At 38.6% G+C, this 27,845-nt stretch overlaps 1 protein-coding gene across 1 annotated transcript in view; it reads left to right on the top strand.

Moving 5' to 3' along the window:
* Window positions 1-4,122: 4,122 nt before the first annotated feature.
* Window positions 4,123-27,845, top strand: part of LOC144515193 (Na(+)/H(+) exchange regulatory cofactor NHE-RF3-like) — a gene marked incomplete at its 5' end in the record, with an annotated part of 44,859 nt that continues 21,136 nt past the window's right edge. The window contains 5 exons of the mRNA XM_078245808.1: window positions 4,123-4,145; window positions 8,283-8,344; window positions 8,456-8,667; window positions 13,788-13,859; window positions 19,414-19,546. Of these exons, the coding sequence (XP_078101934.1) occupies window positions 4,123-4,145; window positions 8,283-8,344; window positions 8,456-8,667; window positions 13,788-13,859; window positions 19,414-19,546 (502 nt within the window). The remainder of the gene's footprint in view (window positions 4,146-8,282; window positions 8,345-8,455; window positions 8,668-13,787; window positions 13,860-19,413; window positions 19,547-27,845) is intronic.

Genomic DNA, 27,845 nt, shown 5'->3' on the forward strand with positions numbered 1-27,845 from the left:
TTGAATGGCCTTCAACTGTCCAATAAGAGTCAGACTGACCTCAGACAGCCGGCCAGCCTTGCCAAGTAAGTAACACTAATTAAGGAATTTGCCTTGGTGGATGGTTCATACATAAACAAAGAAAGAAGGCTTTGTGGTTAAGTGCAGGATGTGTAACGATGTTGAGAAATGTTCAAAACAATTCAGGAGATATAGTGTGTGCAATGTACAGGTATAGTACATGAAGAACGTTTATGTAATGTGTTGTGTTGTTAAAAGACTGTCCCGGGCCTTGTAAATTGAACCGACTGCAGTCGGGAAAAAAGTTGTGGTGTGAGGTTCTGGGAAACAAACACTGGAAGGAATATTTGGCGTATTTTGGCCTGGCAGCGGTTCCTGTCAGGCCTGGCAGGGGTTCTTGTCGGGACTGACTTTATTTAAAGCATGACTTTATTTAAAGCATGCAGAATGCTGTTGAACATTGTTGGCTCAACTGGCTGAAAAGGTTGAAATGAAGTGATGATATATCTGAGTCACAATGAAGGGGAGCTGCTGTTGGTGGGAGGAGACTGATCATAGAATAAACATAGAGCGTAGATATATGTCTGCTCTTGAGGGTCTTTGGTTTGGGAGTGGAATCAGGAATGGAGGGAAATTAAGTGATTGGTTAAATGATTGTTCCACAGCAGGACAGATGACTTCTGAAGAAAAAGGAACATGTCTTGAACAGTGTTGGGCAATTTACTTCCAAAATGTGATACATTATAGATTACTAGTAACTGTCATTTGAGAGTAATTAGTTATATTACAATATTACTGTCTCTGAGTTGTAATGCGTTACACTACTTTTGCATTACTTTTGAGTTACTTTCACCAAAATAACAGCGGAAGTTTGATTTGGCAGCTAGCTTGTGAATTTCACCACCGGATCAATAAAGTCTCCTCTTTATCAACTTTAATAAATCATAGATTATTCATAATATTTTGTATAATTAATTTGAATATGCAAAGTAACTAAATCTATAAAAATAGATAAGTAAAACAATAGGCAAGTAGGAGAAAATGAAAATACTCAATTAAAAGTACCTTACATTGTATTGAAGTACAGCATTGTTGTAAAATGTTTGTTTATATCACTTGAATAAGAAATTCATGTTGTTTAGTTTAAAACACTCTAAAGGAAATGGTCAATTATAGTGTGATTAAAACTCATTATTTACATTATTTACAGTACTTGATTTACAGCTGATATGTGAAAAGATACACAACCTTATTTAACAGTAATTTAGTTTTACTGCAAACCGTCACAGGAAGTGCTTTTATTTTTAAGCAGTCTACACAGAAGTTGTCTGTTGTGTACTCTTGCTAGCTTACTAAAGTGTGATGAACATGAGACGCTAGATACAAAACATAACAGTTTGGTAACAGTAACAGTAAATGGTCACAGTAAAAGACAAGCGTTTTTGGTCGTCATTCGAAGCCATTCCACTACAGGCATAGTTACTCTCCACGGCTGATAAAATGCAATGATATAGAGCTCAACAGTCCTGCCCCTCCTCCGAGAGACCTTGAGTTCCAGAAGTAAATTTCACATTCATTTCTCCCGTTGACGTCTGGAAAAATCCGTACATAAAGAGTTTTAGACCATGCCTTAGGCTAACCAGCTACGACGTGACTCATAAGCATACAACATATAATTTCGACTGAAAAAACGAATAGAAAATCCAAAAAAACTCAAAGGTACAAGACTGTGTACATTAAGGTGACCAGATTTTTGAGACAAAATCCGGGGACATTTTCAGCTCGCATTTACGCGAGGTAAAACAGGTAATGTTTTTATCTTTGTAAAACTTAAAACGGGGACACTGCCCCAGGAGCGTCACTAGACCTAGAGCTGCACTGGGGCACAAGCCCCCCTAGGGGGGGGGGTCCATGGGCATGCTCCCCTGTAAGAAACGTTTGTCTATTTTAACGTTTAAATGCATCAATCTGGTGCATTTTGAAAAGAAATTCAGAGGTAAGACTTGATTATTCTTATCTATGGATGGAAATATTTGTGCTGTAGCCTGAACTATTTTGCACTTTAGAATTTTAACCATGCACACACAGGTTGAATACTTTTTTCTTCATATTTTTGCATTAATGTCACTAGGAAGCATACCAGTATAAATATATATTCATATTTGTAAGTGGGATATATATAAGTAAGTGGGATTGTTTGGAATCTGGCAATATAATAACAGTTATGGTGGGAATGAGAATACATTATAATTTTGGCCCAAAGTTGGAGACCATGTAGCCTAGAAATCTAGACGGAAGACTTGGAGTTAAGCTTTTCTTTGAGAAAAGAACAAAGAACGGCACTGAAATCATTCTTAAAAAAGGAAGATGCAACTGACGCCAATATCATTGGAAAGCTTAGATTCTGGTTGAGGTGGTTGTGCCAGACTCACGCCTTTTGCTGAGTCTCTATCTGTCAGAGGGAGAGCAGGAGTGCGGTTGTGAATAAGTTGGTAATTTCATGGCGCAGATTAACACTTTTGCATGCGCTATATCCATGTCACATTCTCATTAGGGGCTGAGCCCCCTAAATATCTGATCCTAGAATCGCCCCTGTTGCTACTTCATACTTGTACTCCACATCTCAGAGGGAAATGTTGTAATGTTTACTGCACTACGTTTATCTGACAGCTTTTGCTTTATTGCTTCACGCTGGGCTTGTTTCTGCAACAGCTCATTGAGTATTGGATACAATTAAAACTATTGAGGAAATATTTTCCTTTGACATTGGTCCAGTATTAAACAAGATCGCTGCAGTTGGCAATGGCGAAACAAGCTACAATATAAATTAATAGGACGTCAGTTGTCCAGCTTGTATTTACGTTCATAAAAGTGCTCGTTTTTTCCACTGACAGGCTCAGATTATTATTCTAAGTGTCTGACAACATTATGGAAAGGATTTCTAAGGCGGTCGATCATTCTGTTAGAGTAAGATCCTTTTTTTAAACATAAATGTACGCGAAATTGTGTTCACTAAACCCACCAGGCTCTATTTTAGCATCGTAAAATATGGGTATTCTAGAACATCTCTGAGCTCTGAGCAGCGCTTGCTCTGGCTTGATTTTGCGCGTGTAGGGTGCGCGAGTCAGCGCGACTGTACGTTTGGTCAATGTTTGCTTTCTTTCATTCCAATTTCGGGTCTGTCAGTCACAGTGAAAAACGGGGACATTTCCGGGGACAGCTTGGCCATTCTAGTGTACATAGTTTCATTATCGAGCGAAGGAACTACTCATCCCATAAACCACCGCGCACCACTGAATAAAGGAAGCTACGTTAGTTTAGCTAACAGCTAATTCAGCTTACCGCTAGCTGAGACAGCATGTAATAACTTTAAAAGACCCTCAAAAAAAAACCTGAAAATAAACGTTAAAATATATAACAGCTGTTACGTCAGCTGTAGCCTGCTTTACCCAGTGTTTAGTTTGAGTTAACGTTATTTTAGACTGAATCAAGCTGTCAGCTAGCGGTTAGCCAAATTAGCTGTTAGCTAAACTAACGTTAGCTTCCTTTATTCAGTGGTGCGCGGTGGTTTATGGGATGGCATGCGCATGACGGATCGTGCAGGCAGCTCCCGGCAGCTCCCCCTCCTCACCAGCATGAGTTCCACCAATCAGAGGCATCACTGTGGGATTGTGGGATTGTTCAGGATTGTGGGTAATGGAGTACTTATCCAAGACATCGCGAATAAAAGACATTTATCTCAAAACAAGGTTGGTGCCCCATGAACTTTTGGCATCTATATGAGCATATACAATCGCTTAGTCATGTCGTAGTTGGTTTTAAGTCTACCATCGATGGTTACGATTTTATGGCTTATACGCCAATATGTCAATGGAGAAATTGCATTGTATTTTTACTTACGGAACCCGCTGTGGACGGGACTGTTGCGCTCTATTACGTGTGGCAATCCTCAACATTAATTCCCGACATGTTTCTATCTGTCAGCAGCTCGGACACACTGCTGTCCGCACTGACGTACCGTCACCTGTTGGGACATAGATGTTGTCCATTCCGTCTCTGGTTGGCTGTTCCCACAGGAACAGAAACAGGATAGCTCACTTCAACGCAGCATAATAACTCCTGAAAATAATGTCCATCTCGCAAATGTATCTGTCTCTGCAGTCATCTCAACCATCGAATACAGCAACAGGAAATAACTTTTTCCTGTGAAGAAATGTTTCGCGCTGTTGGTGAATTCTCAAAAAAACAATACACCACTAAATGTTGTGTTAAAAAGCGTTGTAACTTGCGTTACTGAGATTGTAACGAATATAATATTACCGAAATGTAATTAGTAATGTGTTATATTACTGCGTTACAGCAAAAAGGAATACATAACTGTAGTTACTCCCAACACTGGTCTTGAATTAGTACCACCATGACAGAGCTGTGAGAATCCTTTTTATTAAAGGCTCCATTTTTGTGTGAAGCCGTCTTTCTCGTTGGCAGTGGAGAATAGTTGTTATACATTCACTTTGCACTTTGACAGAATATAAGCCGAGGTCACGTTGTGAAATTGTAGTCACCATAGTTTTAAAGTTGTTGTCCGTAAGATTTGACTTAGGCTGTTTCTAGCGGCAGCTTTGGCAGTAAGATGTAATCGCAGGCACCTTTGGGACTTCCAAGTGAGGTGTCAACTGAATGATGGCACGATGCCTTCACATGCTCCAGTCCACACAGATAGCAGTTTAGTCTAAGATTAGCTACGAGCTAATACATCCATGAAGATGTGAGCCGTGTGGGGACACCCGCAGTGGTGGAGATGATAGAAGCAGCGGCTAGCTTACGTGGCTAACAGGTTCAACAGCCGAGGCTATCGGGGGGGCGCAATGTTTTCTAGCACTGTTTAGCACGTAGCTTTAGCAGTCAAACAAGTGAAGCTGTTAGCTGTGCACGCCCAGCCCGGGTAAAGTTAGTGCACTTATCCCCCAGTGGCGGCGGGCATCTAACTAATGTGACACAAATACCCTACTAGCCATTGTGGCACATTTGAAACAACCTTAGCTGATGAAGTGGAGGCAGAGGAAGAGCGGGCAGCACCACTTTGCCCTTATTCACTGAGTGCGGCGCTCACGTTGCTAACATTATTAGCTGACACAACATGGCTAATAGTGCTGACATCTGAACCAACCTGAGTATCAAAAAGTGCAGGGAACAAAAACTCGTAAAACGTTACGACAGGGTTAACTAGATGAAAATCTTACAGACTACAACTTTAAGGAAATATAAAAGCAAGTACAGTTGACTCAGGCAGCTAACATTTAATGAGTTACTTTTGCGGTTTTTTTCTTGTAATTCTTGATGTTGAAATTATAACGCTCGGTTAGGGGGATCATCCCCTGTACATATGGAATATGTAACGGTGGAGAGATCTCGATATGATAGAGAACCTCTTCTGTTTGTGCTTTGAATTAAGCCCTTTTGCAAAATGAATAATTACATGTTTTCTGTCCTAAGAATGCTAATGCTAACGCCACTATAAGCTTAGACTTCATATACACTAATAACTTTTAATAGCTGTATCCTCATTAACGTGACAGACTATCTCAAGGCATGTTTAATTTAATTTTGTTTTGTTTATTTTATTTTTTATTGGTTTGTATTCCTCTTATTGTAATGTCCGTTCTAGATTGTCCACAGCTGTGTCTCATTTTGAAATTGTATTGAATGAGTTAATTTAAATGACGAGGTGGGAAAGTATTTGTGTAGTAGTCTGGTTTCTATTAATCCGTAATTCTAGTAATCAGTCCTTGTCCAAGGGATGCTGCTGTTTAGTGTTGTTTAAAAAGAAAATTGGGGGCAAGGAACACAATTGTGAATGGAATGTCATGAAGTTCTGTAACATCTGTTGTCCTGTCAAAATATCAATACAAAAGAAAAAAGTTCTGACAGCATCGGTTGGCATAGTTATTAATGCTAACGACACTAGCCCAGCTAGTGTGTTGTGCTTGTGTAAAACATAGTGGCAGTAAACAGTAAGCCTTGACCTGCCAGTGGGGAAACACTCACTCACTCACTCACTCACTCACTCATTCACTCATTCACAGACTTTTGTGTTTATAGGGCTGGCTTTGTATTGCTAACCTGACAAGCCAGATGGTTTGTTACACAGAACCTTTTGAAAAGCCGTCATTGGAAACTGTTTGGAAAAGGGCAAGCACTTTAAAAAAAAAACAAAAAACTGGCAGGTGATTGGATGAACCATCTGTCTTTCATGTCCCCATTGTTGATTTGTCACACACACCTAAACCATGCATGTAGCTGCCAGTCGCTTCTTACAGGACGCTGATCGGTTCGGTAAGCTGCTGTTCGGGCACAAATGCATAACTTGAAGCCTGGTAATATGGATTTTTGTCTGATATGTTATCCCACAATTCTCACGGGATCTTGGCCCAGCCAAAAAGGAGCCCCAGTAGCAGCAGCTTCCTACAGTGTGAAGCAGTGCTGTTCTATGCTTTTGGTCAGTGTTTGAAAGCCCACATCATTGTGTAATAATAAGCTTGCCTGTATAAGTTTGATTGCTTACTTCTGAGAGTAATTTAATTTGCCTCAAACAAGTGATTTCATCGGAGCTCTCCTTTATATTCAAGTTACAGCACTCCTTAATAGTTGTCCATTGTAAATAATACATTTTGGACAAAGGCATGGAGCCAAACACTGTTTGAGCTCACCTAAATCTGTCTGTGTCCTTGTGATGATGACAGAGGAATATTACAGCTGTCTGTGGATGCAGGAAGGTACAACTATCTTATTGTGTCACTGTCACTTCCACAGGCTGCCAGGATGCAATGGAATTTCCACGGTAAGTACAGCTTTAGATACAATTAGTCTTAGTACTACTGTAATACCTCCTGATGAACAGAAATCTACTGCTTATTAAAGGATCACACTTGTGTTTTAGACCATTCCCTACAAATTATATATACCTTACAATAATGCCAGTTTATAAAAAATATCAAAATTACAAAAAAAAACATATTTTCCCTCCTTAATTCAATGGAGATAACTGGAATTATTTTGTGCTGCTTGCAGCATTGACACCTGACATGGACAATATTCAACACCAACCTCTTTCAAGGAACAATCTGATACTCACAGACACACTGTCAACAGTTTTCATTGAACTGTATCCCTGTTGACAGTGTGTTGTGTTCATTGCTATGCAGTGATGACATAACTTTGATAACACTGAGGCAGATAAAAGCTGAACTGTGAGCTTCTTATCTTCTGGATACTTTCAGCAGCCACGACCACAAGGAAATTGTATCCTCTATGCAACATGTGTTCATCTTACCAACCCTATAAGCAGACAAGAATGTTGATATTCATTCAATAAAAACATTTAGTGGCAAGGTTTTTAATATTCCTTAAAGTGGCATTAAGATTTCAGTCCTGAATGTATTATAAGTTTTCTTCAAGTAAAAACAATTGAATTGAGCTGAGAGTTTAGTAGTCTATATCCTCGACGTTGCTCCGGTGCCTCAGGAAATTCCGTCAGTCTTTTCGCCGATGTCTGGTGGATTTATGAGGACTATGGTTAACTGCTCTTCAGATCTCTGCAGAGTAAATTGAGACAGCTAGCTAGACTATCTGTCCAATTGAGTTAAATGAAAATATTCGAGATTACAACTTTAAATTATGTTTTTATATAGTATATTGGCACATACAACTATGGTCTATACTATGAAAGTACTATGAACTGTATAATATGAAAGATTGGGTTTATGACAAATAAACAATGGTTGGTATGCATTGCACTGGACCTCAATGGTGCACTGGAGAATCATCCAATATAAATGTAGTCATGCTGCTCAGTCATAGTAGTAAGCTGACACAGGTCTTACTGGTTTGTTTTGACCACATGACTTAGTTATAATTATTTGTTTAAATGAGAGTCACTATGTCAGGATACTCAAATGAATATATCAAACTGATGCATATTCATCACCAAGAAACCTCAGAAACATTGTGCACGTATCTGAAAGATGATATAGTGAAATGATAGTAACCGCTGGGCCACTGCCTGTTTGTAATGTCTAATAGAACAGCAGTCTTTGAAATGGTGAGCAGTGAGAATCGGCCTATTAGAATGAAATAGTAGTACACTAGTATGGTCCTTTAAAAAGTTATAGACAGACATTCTGTATACAGTGTAGTTTCTTTTATTAAAATGAATTCTATATGAAATTCCCCTGCTCTGCTACACTGACATACTGACTCTGCATTTTTTCTCCTCACATCAGTTTCACCTTCAATCCAAAGGAAGGGATAGATAATCCAGCTCTGGTCATCACTGATGATCCTGGTGATGTTTAATACACATGCCTTTACATACACAACCTTTTAAACCTCCTCTCTTAAAATCATTTTCCAGTGTCCCCCTAGTGTTGATTATCTGTACTAACCATGTGTGCAGAGCCTGATCAGAGCCCCATGCCCAGACTGTGCCAACTGAAGCGTCTGGAGGGGCAGAGCTTTGGTTTCTACCTGCGCATGGACCAGCGCAGCCAAGGCTTTGAGATCAGAGATGTTGAGCCTTGGAGTCCTGCAGAGCACAGCGGCCTCAGAGACGGAGACCGAGTGCTGGAGGTCAACGAAGAATATGTGGACAACATAGACTTCTACAGGGTTAGAGTCTAGAATTTGGTATACTAATGCAGTGCCCATTCCAAACATGCCTGTTTGGAATGGGCTGATTGCTTGACCTTCGGTATGAGTCGGGTATGGCTGCGGCCTGGAGACCTCCCGTCTCATGCCTCCTGTCTCATGCCCTCCCGGTTGGTGCTATCTCCGAGCTTCGACTTTACAAAATAAAAGCTTGCGTATGGTCCGCTGTGTTTTCGTACTTTGGTGTTTTTGATGTTTTTGAACTAAACAGTACGGCAATCATGCTAATGAATACAATTATTTTTTCAGCAGATGTCTTAGTTACAACACGATGGAGCTAGCAAAGCAGTTTTGTGTTTATATGTGCAGGTGGGATTTATTCAGTTTGAGAAATCCCACAGTCTCTACAAAGCTATAGCTCAAATTGTCTGGCTGACTAAACAGAGAGTGACTAGAAATCCGTCTGTTTTGTTTTTTTTGTATTTCAAGAGTGAATTGCTCCACAATATGAATACAGATTGATTATCACTTATTTTGTTGGTAACCCTTGTTGTATAATCACAATATTACACTTGAGGAGGCCTCACGTCAGTGATGTGCCTTTCGGACCTCGAAATTAAACCCTCTCATGTAAACAAACGTCAACGTTAAACGCTAATGCAGTTTTAAATGTTTTATAATTTCAGAAAGGAGGATATTTTATATTAATCTAATTTTTGTTGAATTTTTTGTTAAAATCCATAAATGCAGTTTACTGAAATTATAGAAGATTAAAAAGATTTAGCCTATAACAAAATATTGGTTAACCTCCTCTTATCTAAATTTTAGATATCCGATACCCTTCTAATGGGAGGCATGAACACCTTTTTATTGTAGCCTACTCTTCTGTGGTCTCATATGTTATAATTGTAAAAGAGTATTATTTTTAGCATTATGTGGGTGGCTTCATTGTTAAGCTATGTTTTTTGCATTTGGTATACATTTTGATGTCCTTTTTTTTACTGTTATAAACTTGCAAATAAAGCATTAATAAAAAAAAAAGTAAAGTCATCGCAGGTTTCATCAAAGAAACAACAAATGTTAACATCAGGGAGACAACATTAACATCCACAAATCTGCCAACTATAGGCTATGTATGGTTATCATTAATTTAAGAGTTGAAATGGCGCAATTAATTGCATCATGCTCACTAACTTAACCGTGACTTCATTTAGAAAATAATTCACGATTTCGTACTCTGAACATCTGAATTTACCATCTTATTCTGAACATCTGAATTTACAGTTGGAGACACCCAGGCATGAGACGGGAGGCATGAGACGGGATGAGCATGAGACAAGAGGTCTCCAGGCTGCAGCCATACACTCACTCTTGGTTCGGTATTGCTGCTTTCAGCTTTCTCATCCAAACAACTTAATACTGGAAACTCTACCTTGGGTCCTGAGCTATACATGCCATGACATAGTTGCATCTCCTAACAATGCTAGAGTATACACGTAATTTGCTATCAGCTAGCTATTTGGGACCAGGCTATTTCCGGGAACAAAGGTATTCATTTTAAAAGTTAAATCGCTAACACTTGAAATGTTTGAGTTTGCGCCAATGTAACATCCTTATCTCTCCGGTCTCTCTTTCTTAATCTGTGTATGTGTATGTGTATGTGTGTGTATGTGTGTGTGTGTGTGTGTGTGTGTGTGTGTGTGTGTGTGTGTTCTACTCCCACCCACACCCACAAACATTCTGACCTGTGGTGGAATGTAATGAAAGTGCATTTACTCAAGTACTAAACACTTTTGAGTTACTTTACTTCAGTATTTCTATTTTATGCTACTTCATACTACTACTGCACTACAGCTCAGAGGCAAATATTCTACTTTTTACTCCACTTTATTTGACAGGTCTAGTTACTTTGTAGATTCCGATTATTACTACAAAATATATTCAACTAACAAATTATGATGCGTTATTATATATTATGCTACCCTGCAGTATATAAAATAATTAAGCCCCACATTTACCAGCTACATTAACGTGATGAACGCATCACACACACACACACACACACACACACACACACACACACACACACACACACACACACACACACACACACACACACACACACACACACACACATTAGATTCCCTTTCAACAATTGTATGGAACATAGCATTAGGGCTGAAGTAACGATCATTTTTCTGTCCATCATTTTATCCAATCGTCCTGTCACTAAAATGTCAGAAAATAGTGTAACATGCCCTGTGTAATAAATTGTATCTCTAATAGTTAACATTTTATTATTACAGTGCAAAACTCTACTCATTGCTTGAACACTCTACATACTCTACAAAACTCGACATACTTATCCCATGGCTCTAACCACAACTTGCACAACACTGTGGATTTATAGCACTTTGTTCAATCGCTAACACACTGCTGTCAAAACTGTTAACCACGCATTCAAAACAGTACGGATTTCAGCCTGGTGCATTTCAAACACCGTTGATTGCAATGGTTTCTTGTTCTAGACTTGTTAGTGAACACAATACTGTATACAGTATATAGGAAAAGCTCATAACGCCTTTTTTGGAAATAAAGAATTACCAAATAAGAATGAAACAGTTATACATCAGAATCAGAATTATTTGCCAGGACACATACGAGGACTTTTTCTTTGGATTCTTTGTTTGTTTTTCTTACTCATACAAAACAAACAACAAAAACAAACAATATATACACACTATAAACAAACAATATAGACAGTGGTACATTGTACCATTTGAGAAAAACAGTAAACAGGTAAAAGAGCAAAGATACCAATATGTCCAGGTAAGATGTCTGAGGTTACATACACAGTTGTGAAAATGTGAAAAACACTTCCTTTACTATAGTAAAACTGCACACTTACTGTTTTTCACAAAGTAATGGAGGTGTAAGCAATGGGAACACCATAGTCATTTGTATTTATAGATAATGTAGGTCCATGGCAAGAGAAGACATCCAATTTTTATAATAAAAAAACTTGTAAAACTTCTGGATTATTACGTACCTTTAGTTTGTAACATTTCCAGTAATTACGTAAATTACTTCAGACAAAACAAAAATGTATATATCTATTTACTGTAGGTAAGCAAACTGAGGATTTTCATTCATTCTTGTTTACCTCAAAACTTGTATAAAATAAAAAAGGAAAGAAAATAATTTAACTCTTTTCTAATGGAAAATATTGATTAGTGTAAAGTCACTTAAATTATACAAACTGTAAAGATGAAAAGTTTTTATTTTCTATATTTGTGTTTGATGCTAGTGTTTTTCCTCTTAGTGTGTTCTGAGTGGCAGTGTGTGTTACCTAGATGAGAATTGTTCATAATGTTTGGCTGCACTGAGCCTGTTTTGAGACGTGTGTGAAGAGCTGTGTTGCTTGGATTGAGTTTTGCAGGTGATGTGAACTGTTTAGCTCAGGTGACTGTTGGTAATGCAGACTGTAGTTAGGGTTTTGCACATGTGACTTCAGTTATGACCAGTGTCGTTTAGCAATCAAAAAAAACTGTAAAGAAGCTCATGAAGTCGTCACTACTGAGTGCTATAGGAATACACAGAGCTGTGACTCTCTGTCAGCCTGGCTACAGTGCTGAAAAGAAACGTGGGGTTGTTTTTATTTTCCTTTATTAAAGTGGTATTTTGCTGAATTAAATCCAGCTCTGTGTCATGGCAGTGTGGGCAGTGTGTCCATATCAACAGTGTGTGTCTTCCCTCGGTGGCCAGGGGTGTCGGACTGGGGGAGGAAAGGGCAGTGAGTACCCAGGGCCCTCATGTGAGGAAGGACCAAAAAGATGCTACAATGAATAGCTGTGGATGTGGGAAGGGGCCCATAGAGATTTTGTTTTATCCCCTGGCTGAGGTGCATGTAGCTCCCAGCAGAGTTTGTTTTAGGTTACTGGTTTGGGAATTATACCATGGAGCCCACTTCCTTTCTTTTATTATCTTCTTTTTAGCGGTTCAGATACAAGTGTAGTTTGCAGTGATCCTGCAGCACTATCCACAAATAGATGATCAATCGATAATGTGGATAAAAAAAGCAAAAATGAAGATACATTAATTGATCATCAATTTAAACATTCTCTGCGTGAGAATATTTCTTCGTACAAATTATAATTTATATGCTTGAAGAAAAACATTTTTCTGTGCTCAAAATGCCCCATCACACTCACACACTCAGAGGAAGGTCTGGCTAGTCTAGACAGCATTCTGGAATGGGAGAAAAACATGCTTTGGTTTATTGACATTTCTTTAAACCAATCACAATCATCATGGGCGGCGCTAAGCTCCATATGGAGCAACGTTAGCTCTGCAAAATAGCATCGAGAAGGAACTTGTTTTGGTGGAACGTGTACGTTTAAAAGTTGTTTTAGTCATGCAACAGAAAACTCAGATTGGACAGATAGTCTAGCTAGCTGTCTGGATTTACCCTGCAGAGATCTGAGAAAAGGTTAACCATAGTCCTCATAAATCGACCGGAGTTTAAAATGCCAACACAAAGGAAGCCCAAGGCAATGGATATCCGCCCTAAATAAGTGAAATCCAGCAGAATTTCCATCGGCAATGGAGCAATCCCGGAAGTGGAATGTCGAGGATATAGACTAAAATAAATATAACTCCATACTTCTTCCTTTGTTTAAACAAAATGTCTATGTCTGTTGTTATTCAGATTGCTTGTGTTAGTGGAGTGATTCTAGGGCTTAGTTTCCATCTACACACTTTTAAAAATTACAGAAGTAATTGACTTTAATTGTGAATGGGTGTATTACTCTGAGACACACCATACATGTAAACATTTTAGTAGAGGTCACATGTTATTTGTGGTTAGCTGGATGATGACAGAGACGAAACAGACACCATCTTAAAACACTATTAGTAATTGCTTGATCACTGGTTTCCTTTAGAATTTAGTTCAAAGTAAACCAACTGGACTGATCTAAAGGTTTTGGCGTGCATGTTTCCTTATGTTACTGTTAAATGAAATAGCATCTAAGAAGGGACCATGCACATTAGTTACCATAAGTACTTGTAGTGATTAAAAATGAAATTGAGTTTATTCACTGAACCATTTGTGTCTCTGTCTGTCTCTCTGTAATTACCAGATGGTGAGGAAGATCCAGTCATGCGGCTTACACTTGTTCCTCCTGGTGTTGAGGAGGGAAGAGTACAAACAGGTACTGTATGAGGATTAACATGACGTATGTGAGGGGTTATGTGCCAGTCAAACACAAATGACATATTGTTTTTATATGTCACATTGCAGTCTATCAGCAGCGACATACCACTGAGAATTGACATTATACTATTGTTACAAGCTACATTTAACGTAGCATGATTCCTAAACTGGCCTGCATGAGTGTATGTCTTTCCTACTTCTAGAGGGTTGTGCTGTGTTTAACTGTCCCTTGATGACTTCTCTGCGAGCCCACTCTCAGTGTTGTAATTCAGGTTTTAAAAGGTGTATTTACAAAAAGTTGTGTGGTGGGAAACAACAAAACGTCTCTTTAATCAAACATCTTTGTAATAGGAATCATTGTAGCCTGTAGTGTGCTCGCTTCTGTCTTCCTACTTTTGGGCTGGATTAAATCAGCATCACACAAACACACCGCCCTCATGTGTCATATGTTATATCAGTTCTGACCCTCATCAAAACCTGAAAGACCTAGACTGATATCATAACACTTGGTTTCTTTATACATGAAATCATGGTCAATATAATTTGGCTTTTTTGACAAGAATTTGCAAAGTGAATATATATATATATATATATATATATATATAACTATATATAGTTTTCGTTCCTACCGTCACCTATGGTCATGAAGGCTGGGTCATGACTGAAAGAACAAGATCCAGGGTACAAACGGCCGAAATGGGTTTCCTCAGGAGGGTGGCTGGCATCTCCCTTAGAGATAGGGTGAGAAGCTCAGTCATCCGTGAGTAGAGCTGCTGCTCCTTCGCGTCGAAAGGAGCCAGTTGAGGTGGAGGGATTATCCCAGTTGGAGCTGATTAATGTGGCTCGGGAAAGGGAAGTTTGGGGTCCCCTGCTGGAGCTGCTACCCCCGCGACCCGATACCGGATAAGCGGACGAAGATGGATGGATGGACTTTAAAGGGGGTGAATATTTATGCAATCATCTTCTTTACCTTATATATTTTTAATTAATTGACATTAGTTTGTAAAAATCAGTTTTCACTTTGATATTAAAGAGTTTTTTATTGCAAATTCTTGTCAAAAAAGCCAAATTATATTGACCATGATTTCATGTATAAAAGAAAAAGGGTGAAACATCCAATACTTTTTATAGGCATTTTATTCTTGTCATGAGCTTGTGTGGCACTGTGTGTTAAATATTTGTGTGTTAAGTATTTACCACCCCCTCTAAATTTTGAACTGAGTGAAGCTAAAGTCTAAAAACACGAGGTAACTACTGTCTCTGTTGTCTATAATATACCACAAGGGATTCTGAATTAATGTGTTTTGAATGGGTGATATTAGTCTTAACTCAGCTTTGCCAGCAGAGGGCGCTCTAAGCTTTACACTTGACTGGGTATCAGTAGCTGACGCCATCAGTGCCGAAGTAGAAGTCAGTACGTAATGAACAAGTTTAAGTGTACATGCTACAGCTCCTGATCTGAACTGTGTTTTAATATTTACTACAGGTAAGCTGGCTGTAATCAGAACCCGGGTGATAGACATCAGTAGTTTGTTTTATTAGAGCTTTAGCTAACAACTGTGACATTAAGAGACATTGAATTTGACCGTGTTTATGAGTGTATATGTTTGCCGCCTCGTGTGTCTAAGATGGCGGATGCCGATAATAATGACTTCGGTCGCTAAACACAAGCTACTACCTTTCTGTGTGAGCTGTAAGGAGTGAAACATATGTTTGGAGACATATGTGGTTAAGACAGTAGTGAGGACAAACGGTGTGAAACGGGATGAACCGACTGAATGTTGTAGGAAACTGTTTAACTGTGTGTATTGTTTAGCAACCAAGCTAATGCTAATCACCGGTAAATGCTAACGCCACAGCCTGAGCGTCATGAAGTTTAAAGGAGCATTTCGTGATGTTTTGATAAGTGGAGTGTGCGGTAGTCAGTGGTTAAAACGTTAATTGTGAAATATTTGTGAAAATAATACAGTAACTGGCTGTGGGTTAAAGATTAGTTATGTTAGATAATTCGGTTCATAAACATAATTCATAGCGGTTTAAAAACCGTAAAAGCATTGAGATTAACGAGACAAGTTCATAGAGTATTCAGTCTGGAGTAATGTGGTATTACTGAACTGTTTTTATGTCATTTCAAGTTATGCATTACTTACCTGTGTGTATGTTAAAAAGAGTAATTTGACACTAAAAAGAGACAGTATTTTTGTAGCTACGGTCACTTGCCAAATACTTACCTGTAGTCCCTGTAAGAGTAAAGTATGTATTTGGGTACTTAACATGGGTATTGACACAAAGTAACAGTGGAAGCAATAGTGAGTATGGTACCAAGAGTAGCATGTTTGTTTAGTGTATGAGTTGAGTTGTGTATTATGAAGTGTATTGTTATTGATAGTAATTGAGTTATAAAAGAGTTATGAAAGTATATGCTATGAACCAGTAGTGCCGAAGTAGAAGTCAGTACGTGATGAACGAGTTTAACTGTACATGCTGCAGCTCCTGATCTGAACTGTGTTTTCATATTAACTACAGGAAATAAATGTGTTATTCCAAGAGTGAGCGTCGCCTCATTCTTAAAAGTGTAACACTTGTGTAACTGGTGTTGGTTATATTTAGACAATCTTTCCAGGTTATATCAGAGTTATTTATTTTAAGATCTTTGTTCCAACCCTCATATAGTTTTTGGAGTGAATAATTATCTGCCTGTGCTTCTATAAGGTGTTTGTACTAGGGCTGTCAAAATAACGCGTTAATTTCGATTAATCTGAGAAAAAATAACACGTTAAAAAAAATAACGCAGATTAATCCATTCCATATTGACATTTGACCCGGAGCCATTCTAGCCACCATTCGACTGTAAAATGAAGGAGGGAGACGAGAATGTGCTGCCTGGATCATTAACTGGAACATTTACTTGTAAAAATCTTCTTCCTGCCAACCCTGGCTACCGAAATCTGGTGCCACTGATATGTCTGCACTTCTCTCTGATGCTCTGAAACAGACGTTACAGGTAACACAAACACCGCTGCACATGACGCTAGTTAACACTATACTCGACAGCAGCTAACGTTAGCCGACTGCTAGCTAGTAGCTGGATTAAAAGCGGTTAAAATGCTGACAGCTAACGCTAAACGGTGTAAAGTTTGACTGTGTTTTACTGTAGAGGATTCAACACCGGGATGTAACAATCTGCAGCTGCCATTGGAAAAACAACACAGACGGTGCGTTCAATGAAACTGGTAAACTACAGCCTCGTGGTGCATTTGTAAAGTTATTGTAAATGTCCTTTTCCCATCTGGTAGTTGTTTTTGTCGTTCAACAGCAATTTACTAGTGAAATAAGTTATTGTTATACATTAATATTAAATCATTTTAATTTTGACCATATGGCCTTAGCAATAAACAAGCCATTCTTTAATGTCACCAACTGTTGTTTAGTACCCTTTTTTCTTTTCTTTTTTTACTTTATTAAAAAGTATTGGTTCAGGCACCGTTAATTATGTATGCGATTCATTTCGATTAATCACAGAGTATGTAATTAATTAGATACATTTTTTTAATCGATTGACAGCCCTAGTTTGTACACTTTCCCTATTCATTTCTTGTTTTCTCCTGAGTTTAGGAATAGCCTCTGAGTAGCTGACGGTTCTGTAGGCCTATTACAGTATAGTTTAAGTCAAAGTTATCTGTTATCCAGTTCTTTAATTGAAGATATCTAAAACGTTCCTTATTAGTTCAATTGAATTCTATTACCAATTGTTCAAATGGCTTTATACGGTATGGGAGGTAATATCTACAATAGTTGTTATTCCTTTGTCACTTCATGATCTCCACTTCAGTTCCTCCTTCTGTATGGTAATGGATGGGTTATTCCACAAGCATGTATTCTTTGGAACAGTGATTTCTATCCCCAGAATGTTTTAATCTCTCCCATGTTCTTAATGTGCTATTTGTGACAAACACACATTTTTAATTTTCCACTTTGTAAATAAGTTTTTTTCCCCCCAAGCTGATGATCCTCTGTTTGCCCACATATCTCCCTCTGATCTGTTAATGATTTTTTAAATATACATGAGCAGAATAGTAGTATAGCTCAAGATATTGGAATTTTAGCCCTCCTTCTTTTCTCTTGTTCTGAAGTAGTTTCCTACTCAATATATGAGCCTTATTTGACCAGATGAAAGAACTGAATAGCTTGTTGTTTTTTTTTGAAAATCCTTAGGGGGGGATCACTGGTATTATCTGGAAGATGAACAGGAATTTAGGAAGCCATATCATTTTAAGCAAATTAATTCTGCCAATTATAAGTTAATGGGCAGGTCTGTCCATTTATCTAGACTAGCCTTAAGATCCTTAATTAGTTTAGAAATTAACTTTATATAGTTTTGCTTTATCTAAACTGATATAACACCCTAGATATTAATCCTTTTGCCATTTAAAGTTGTATTTTAATAAGTTGTGATCTTAAGGCAAAAGTCCTGTTGTTGATAGATTCTGTCTTTTCTATGTTCATTTTGTAACCAGATATTTTTGAGTACTGATCAATAATTTTCATTATATATGAAATGGTTTATAACATTTACTTCCAACATTAATAACTTCTATCATATCTGATTGGCAAATCTTCTGAGCCATCGGCTCTACAGCCAAGGCAAAGAATGATGGGGAGAGTGGACATCCCTGCCTTGTGCCCCTAGTTATCTGAATTGCCTCCAATAGAATACCATTTGAATAGACATATGCCACAGGGGACTTGTATACAGTTTTGATCATTTTTATTATTTAGTTTGGGAAGTTAGAAGCAGCTTAAACCTCATACAGGTAGTTCCACTCTAAACGGTCAAATGCTTTTTCAGCATCTAGCGCCATCAGTGTCACATCTAGTTTTTCTTTTTTAGCAAATTGCGTTAGAGATATACAGGTTCTAACATTGATTTTTAATTGTCTATCTTTAATAGCCTTATGTGGTTAAAATGAATGATTGATGGAAGTATTTCGGTTATTCTGTTTATAACTTTTGTAATTATTTTATTATCACAATTTATTAGACTCATTGGTCTGAAATCAGAGGGTTTATGGCACTCTTTACCTGGTTTAGGAATTACATTAATAATAGTCTTATACATTGAAGGTGGCAGGATTTAATTTGTAGTGGCTTATTTTATAACTTAATTTAATTTGGGGTCAGAATGTTGAATAAAATGAGGTAACCCATCCATACCTGGAGCTTTACCTTTTGGGAAGCTTTCAATTGCCTTTTTGATTTCCATCAAGGAAATCTCTTTGGCCAAGGAAAAAAGGAAGCAAATTCTTGGTTAATAAGTTTGTTGTACTAACTGTAATAACTACAGTTATTCACTAGATCTTTTAGTGTGATAGTCTCTCTTTTAGACATCTTCTTTACCAAAGACGATAACTGCTTACCTGTCTTATTTGATTGTGTATCTTAATTTATTTACGTTATACCTAACATTATTAGCTTTTTCTAGCAGCAGTTGGTCGTATTATAGCTTCAATCCTTGCAGATAGTTGAATCCTACTTATGTCTCTCTTCTCCAGTCACTGTCTCTTGGCGTGGACCTGCAGACGCTGGCCAAGGCCTCCAAAGGGTACCGCTGGTCGAGACCCAGACTGTGTCACATCAGCAGACACCCGGTACATGGCCTGGGGATAACCATCATCTCAGTGGAAGGTACCAACACACTGCTGTCATTGTTTGACAGAATGTTCAACCTGATCTCACAGAATTCCGTGAAATGAACACGGCCCCTTAACTCAAAATCTGTGGCAGTTTCACGGAATCGCAAAACATTCTGTGATGGGCCCACAGAAGAATTCCGTGAAATGAACACGGATTGCCGAAAATTCCGTGATGGGCCCACGGAAGAATTATATCACACTTGACAACCTCACTGTGATGACACTATGAAGCTTCAAGCTTCCAAGAAATGGTTCCAGCATGTAACGTAAACCACAAACTGTCAAACTTTTAGAGGTGTTGAAGGTGTGTGTTTCAACATTGGACAGAGCCAGGCAAGCTGTTTCCTCCTGCTTCCAGTCTTAATGCTAAGCTAGGCTAACCATGTCCTATCTCCAGTTCTGTACTGAACACAGAGACAGAGATTTATAGCAATCTGAACATCTCACTAAGTAGTTCCCAAAATGTTAGAATATTCCTTAAAGCTACATTGTGTAAGAATTTCTCCCATCTAGCGGTGAAATTGTGTATGACAACCAACTGAATATTACTTTCTAATAGTGTAAGGCAATGTTTACAGCATAGGAGAGAAGCAACGGATGTTTGTGTTTTTAATATTTCTCTGAGCAGTATGAACAATGTCAATGAAACCGAAATTAGCTCTTAGTATCTCCATTGTTTACATGCAGCTGTTCTAGCTGTAGCTAGTCTGTGTTACAACTCCATTACGTGAGTTGTCTGCCAGGGAAATCACGACACACATGATTACGTTTGTTATGAGGTAGACAATCCTTTTTCATCATTGACGCGAGGAAAAGTATCCTAGACGTCGTTCTAGTGTTATGTACAACCATGCTATAGTTAGCCAAGCAATAGCAACTATAAAACTTAAAATTTACACAAATAGGCAGAATTACCTGTCGAGAAGAAAGCCGGTAACGTCGGCGTCCCTTTTAAAATCCTTGCTCCTTATGATCTCTTTCCATCTTGGAAAAGCCACTCCAATATTAACTTTGGTCTTGTTGCTTTGTCGTTTTAATTCTCTTTTTAACTTCCTTGGCCACTCAGTTACATGTCTTCGAGAACAGGCGCAATCCTCCATCTTCAACACCTTTCAAATCTGTCAGTAGCAAATAATCTTCTCCCCCTCCCTCCCTGACATTCGTCACAGTCAGTGCCACTGAGTGAAAAGCGCGAAATGCAGAGGTATGTCCCACTTTGGCTAATGTATTTTAAAGATGGAGGCGCAACATGGCTGCCGTCATTCGCGTGAGTCGCTCCTATGTATTCTGAATGGCAGATTCTACGCGTACGAGAATACTTTGATTAGTTGGTGGAAGTAATTACACATGAATGAGCACATATTTGTGAAAGAACAAAGGTTTTTTTTTGCTAAGAATCAACTCAAAAAATTACACAATGGAGCTTTAATGAACCTTGTGTTGTACAGTAGAGCCATCAGTCTTGTCTCTCAGAGAGAGAGACTTTTACACACAGCTCAGAGGCTCAGAACGCTGGCACGACAGGCTGCGGCTGCTGCTTTCTCCCTCAAATTTGTGTTTTCTGCTTTCCCTACTGCTTCTTGTCGCAAACTGAGTAGAGATTATATGGTGACACATTCAGCAACTTGACTTGTCTTCATCCTTGGTGGCTAGAGCTCGCGGCCTCGCCACTACTTCCTGCTGTTGTTTCCGGCCACGGCCACCCAGCTCTACGTCCACCAAACCCACTTCCATGCTCCCTCCATCTTCCCTTTCTGACTGTTTAGATGAAGTTAAAACCTGATTTGCTCATAACTTCCTCAAACTAAACAGTAACAAAACAGAAATTCTCCTTGTTGGTTCCAAATCCACTCTAGCAAAATGTCCCAATTTCTCACTCTTCATCAACAATTCGACAAGTCCACTCTTCCACTCAGGTCAAGAGCCTCGGTGTCATCCTCGATAGCACACTTTCTTTTGAAAAACACATCAGTAATCTCACCCGGTCTGCTTACTTTCACTTAGGCACCATACGCCGCCTTCGTCCATCACTTACACCCAATAATACTGCTACTCTCATCCACGCTCTTGTCACTTCCCGTATTAATTATTGTAACTCCCTCCTCTCTGGTTTACCCTACAAGTCCTTCCATAAACTCCAATTGGTCCAAAACTCAGCTGCCCGTATTATCACCAGACCCCAACAACTGAACCCGTTACTCCACTCCTTAAACAATTACACTGACTCCCTGTCCAATATCGTATTGACTTTAAGATTCTTCTTCTTACCTACAAAGCCCTCCATAATCTCGCTCCTCCATACCTCTCTGAACTCCTCAGCGCTACACTCCATCCCGAACACTCCGATCCTCTTCTTTGTCACTGCTTTTCACTCCTTCTGCCCGACATTCTGCTCCTCGCCTCTGGAACTCCCTCCCGCTATACATCCGTACCATAGCGTCTCTACCCACCTTTAAAACCTCCCTCAATACCCACCTTTTCCGAAAGGCCTACCCCACATGACCCCACTCTCCATCAAAATAATGGATAGATTGCTTTATTTAAATTTTCTATCTCAATCTTTTAAATGTTTGTTTTAATTTAATTATATTTGCCTTTTTAACTGTATTTTTGCTTGTTTTAACTGTAAGGTGTCCTTGAGTGCTATGAAAGGCGCCCATGAATAAAATGTATTATTATTATTATTATTATTATTAGAATCACTGGATGCATTGTTCTACCTAGGGTTGCAGTGATATACCAGTTTAACGATATTCAGTGGTATGAAGACTGATAGTTGTCATACCGTACATTTGCTTATCTAAAGTATTGAAAAAAAATCTTAATTTTCAAATGTTAGACTACACATTCTACCATTATAAAAAAACATAAAACCTTCTTTCATTCCTTCAAGGGTCAATGTAGGGCTGTAACGATATGAAACTGAAAGCGCTACACTCAGATCCACGAACCTGTGAGAAGGCAGAATCGCGACACACCCCTTCCAACTCCCAGAGTTATCCTTCCCGTCCAGATCACAAGACACATCGCAAGTTGCGTTTTAAGCTCCTTTTTTTTGTGCTTGTGGAGAGCTACGTAACACATGAAATTGATGAGGACCAGCGGGTTAAATCGGCCATCAGAGAGTATACCAGGCAGACATAAACGCGTGGGCCGCTGTGGAATTGTCAGTTCCGCAAGCGGTTTCAGGAAAGTGGTTGCATGTGTCCGCACAGTACATCAACACCGGTACAAGCCTACAGCTGTCTGCATACACGGAGTGCGGAAAGTGTGTCAGAGCCTTCCGGACAGGTGAAATGAGACCCGTTTTCTGTGCTTTCTTTTGGAAGGCTGGCTTCCAAAAATCGCACCTTACTAGCTAATTACAGTAATTAGCCTGAGTGACACTAGCTATCTGTTATCACTAGCTTACCCCCCTCCAAAGTCCAAAACGTTGTGTTTTGAGTCCTAAACAAGTCATAACGCAATATTCACCAAATCTAAACAGAGTAATAATAAATTAAATTTACACAAATCATGACGTTTTTTTTTTTTAAATCTGTATTTATTTATTTTAAACAAAAGTTAAGTAATTTCTTCCATTTTCTTCTTTTTTGTGTAGCTTATTAAAAAAGTATATAATTCGAATTTGAATTATATTAATGTCTAAATTAGTTTTCATCAATATAAAAAAGGGAGGGAGCGTTACACTGAATGTGTTTTCCTGGCTAATAAAACAATCTCTCCAAATAAGAACGGAGAAGCAGCAATGTCATAAACTTTAAATTATTATCATCATCATCACAGTGTTGCTGTCCAGAAAAAAACTTGTATTTCCAAAGAGTCAGCTTTACATTAGGCTAAAATGTATCTACATGGCTACATTCAGGTAGTGAACCTTTCTAAACTCACTAAGGAGAATTAAGGACCTTTTTAAATGTCACGCTTGAGTTACAAGGTTTAGTGAGGACAACAGTTTGCAAATTTTTAGCCATCCACTTTTAGATAAACAAAGAGCAGCATTTAGGACTCTCTATCAGTGGTGGAAGAAGTATACAGATCCTGTACTTAAGTAAAAGAACTAATACCACACTGTAAAAATACTCTGTTACAAGTAAAAGTCCTGCCTTGAAAATATGAAGTAAAAGTATGTAAGTATCAGTAAAATGTGCTAAAGTAAAAGTACTCAATGCAGAAATATCCTCACATTTTAAAAACTGATAACAATCCAAACAACTAAAGCTGTCAGATTAATTTAGTGGAGTAAAAAGTACAATATTTCTCCCATCACATTGATGGGTTCTCTTTTGAGTCGGAATATACTCATTTATATGTTTTTGTTTTTACAGTTATGTTTTAACACTAAAAGAAACACATTTCTTGTTAAATTCCTCAAACGGCTTACATATGATATATTTTGCATATTCCAAGCGACTAGCAATCATACTATATAAGGGGCAAGTACGGCTTCTATTGTGTGTGTGTGTGTGTGTGTTTTGTTACTGCCAGTGATTGGAATGTAATTGGTTATTTCTACCTGCCTATCCAATGTTGAGATGTATGCTCCGATAAAGGTCTGTCAGATTGAGATTGATAGATCTATGTGTGCGTATATCTCTTTTATCATTTTGGACTTAATGATGCTTCCAGCATCTTAGCAAAGATTAAGCCAGTTGGGGCAGTGGTCATCCTGCTTAATTTCTGTCTGTAAAAATAGAATGACTAAAAAAATAAAGAGACGATGGATGGCAAACTGGAAAATGTACCGCTACCGTTACAGCACCAAGTTACAAGGACATACTCACACACATACAGAAAATGCATGAATAAGATACAATTAAATAAGATAGCAAAAGATAAAAAATATAGAGACTACAGACTCTGTACTACATTTAACAATTACTTATTAAACTAAACTTAAATTAAATATTAAATTTAAATAATATATAATAAATAACCAGCTTTTCAAAATAACAGTTGCAATGTGCAATTTTAAGCTCAGTAAACTATTTAAAAAAACATGTGCTATAACAGTGTTACTCGCATGGCTCCCATTATCCTCCGTGACACACACTCTTCCACTTCGCCTGACAACTCTTCTCCAAAACAAACGGCTCTGACATAACAGAGCTCAGCCCATAGCTTCACTCACTCAAAGCAGATAGTATGTGTGAAATAAAAACAGGACACGTAATTTCACTGTGTGTAGTGTTTAACTACGCTAACTAACCGTGTGTTGTGAACCACGTGTAGTGATTAAACAAAAAACACAACAGCTGTCTCTCAAAGACTGGGAAACAGCCATAGATATATAATGGACCAACAGATCCCGTTGTTCTGGACGGAGACCAGTGAAGGCCATTAGAAGCACTTTTCCGGTGAGCGCCGAGCGTTACTGCGTAGCCTCCAACTGAGAGAGACGACGTAAATGTGACGTGAGCAACCTGTCTGAAAGTTGTAAGTCTTCTGGTAGCTGTGCCAAGAGAAATCTCAATCATTCCGAATATTGCAAAGACGGAGAGCGTAGGTATATGTAAGGAGATAACATGGACACAGGCTAATTGCTAACTAAAATGCTAGTTAACATTAGTAATTAAACTTAAACAGCTAATGTAAGTCGAAACTGCCTGCAAACTTCTCCTGTACTATACGGTAATTCCTCTACTATGCGACAGTAAGTCCCGTGGTTATGACACAATCGTTTTACAAAAACGTCTGCTACGGAGCCATAATGTGAGATACAAGGTAAGGGAGCCTTTTATACATTGTCGTGTTTCTTTAAAAATAAACAATGGACAAAGTCTTTAAACGCTTCAGATGTAAAGTTATTCGCTGTCAAAGTGACGTCAAAATGAATGGCAGTCAATGGAATGCTAACGTCGGGTGATCGCTTTGTAGCATCAAAATGGCACCATAGGAGATTCGAGCTCTGAAGCAAAGCTTACCCCCTTGAATTTATCCCTTTTTAAATGTGAACAGTTACACTCACCGCCAGCAAATACTCTTTCGTTGTGATTGGTGGTATCTTGACAACTAGCCGTTACCTTGTTTCCTAATGATTGTGTTGATGCGACTGCTGAGTGGCTGTAATGTACAAACATTACAGCCACTCGGCAGGCACGTGTTGTTAAGGCAGCCGCCTTAACTGCAAAGTGCCGCAGGAAACCCTGTATAACAAAATAAAATGTGTATAATATGAAGTAATCAGTCTGCAAGAAGCATAACAGTGCAATATTGTAATGAGATAATGAGATGGTCTCACACACAGCTGTGAATTGTTCTACAGTTTTATGGATTTTTACCGAAGCTGTCGGAGCCTCTTAGAGAAGGTGCTCCACTGTTGGACCAGGTGCAGGGTGGTAAGGATTATCCATGATAGATAAGTTTGTTCAATGCCCTCCTCTCCACCATCGCTTCAATTATTGCTTCAAATTAAACTTTTTATTTTGTATTAAGCTACAATGTAAGTTAATAGGGACAATTGTGCAGCTTGTATTAACGTTCACAAAAGTGCTTGTTTTGATATTGACAGGCTCAGATTATTATTCTAAGTGTCTGACAACTGACGATGAACATTTGCCCCATAGGGTTACATTGCAGCCCGGTCTGTGGCTGCCGGTTACAACGTTCACACTTGATACCGGACCAATTTCAAGGATTGTTGTTCCTATCAGCCACTTACACACAAAAACATAGGAAAATAGGGTCCAGGTAAAAAAATCCTTTAATAAAATCTATCTACCTACCTACACTATACTTTCAACAAAACATTTACTGTATTTCTCATAGTATGTACACACTAGCCAATTGCAAATATATAAAGAAAGCTTGTACAGAAAAAAATATACAACCGCTAAATAACCAGGAACCACTGTACAATATGTGCAAGAAAGAAGAAAAAATGCTACATTCAATTGTGCCTCCCTTGCAATGCAACAGAAACATCTTTTGGCATGACCCAACCATCTCCCTACAACAATCTGCTGTGATATCCTCACAACCATTGCACCTAGTAGACGGTAATCAACTTTTACAACACTACCACATAACTATTATGTATAATATATATGTGTGACAGGTTATTGGGATTGTTGGTTTATAAAGTTTGATGGATGGTGTTAAAGCTAGAATGTCCCCAAAAGGCAGCAGTGGAGCAAAAGGTGGTAATGTTATCTTGATGAAAATAATTTATAATTTGAATAGTAAATTTAAATAAAAAAAGCTACACAAAACCGAAGAAAGAAAAGAAAATGGAAGAAATGAGAGGATCCTTTGCATGTTTAAGTAGTGGTAGACACCCCCACCCCCCAGGCTTACTGAAACCCTACCAAAACCCATCAAAATCACGTGAAATTAACGCGTAAACAACGCGTTGTCTACGTGTTTTAACGTGTTGTTTACATGTGAGAAATCACGTGTATTTGAACTGTTTGGCTTTCCATATGATTACAGCGGCTAATTATCCACTTTAAATTTAAACCTAACGTTACACTAGTTATCTCAAGCACACATAGCGATCTCCTTTTAGCGACTTTCTCGCTAATTCCACGGGTTGTGGGAATGTTTACACGCTGTTAGCTCTGTTAGCTACTTTAGTTTAGGAGTTAGCGGTGGTTTCTCACTCTCCGGCTCTCTGTTGATCTGGGCGTCAAATTTAGCTATTCCTATGCCTCCTAATGTGACAAATGAGCATGTAATAACTGTAGTTTATTTGTCGTGTTGGAGGCAAAGCTTCACACCAGGGAAACTCTGCTGTATCTTAGCCCCAGTAACATTAATCGTTGCAGGCTCATATAGCTCCCTTACCCTGGCAGCAGCGGGGACGGCTGGGTGACTATGTTAGCTACTGTCCGAAACAGCCCATAAGGGTCAGATTCATGGAAAAGGGATGGCAAACTGCTTTGCAATTAACGTTAAGGATTTAAAATGAATTTGTCACTCATGTTGATTACCGGGGCTCAGCGGGCAGACTTCCCGCTCACCCAGAAAATAAACAGTAGGGTACAGATTCTAGATAGTAATCCTGATAGTAAGTAACGTCTTTATCCGCAAACCAAATTATCTTTGGTGTCGTCATTTTAAACTGGCACTCAGTGACATAACTTTACCTCTTCATGCTTCTCTCTGGAAATGATGCGTTCACGAAGTATCCACTTGCTGGGAATTAATAGCATTAGTTGATTTAGGGAATGAACGGAAATCAATTTATATCTGTTTATTCTGTTTAATCTTTGTGTTTGGGGAAAGGTATCAAGCCAAAAGGCTCAAGTCCAAGTGAAGTCATGAGTCATTGCTGTTGAAGTCCAAGTCGA

The sequence above is a fragment of the Sander vitreus genome, chromosome 3, assembly GCF_031162955.1.
Source record: "Sander vitreus isolate 19-12246 chromosome 3, sanVit1, whole genome shotgun sequence".
NCBI classification, from domain to species: domain Eukaryota; kingdom Metazoa; phylum Chordata; class Actinopteri; order Perciformes; family Percidae; genus Sander; species Sander vitreus.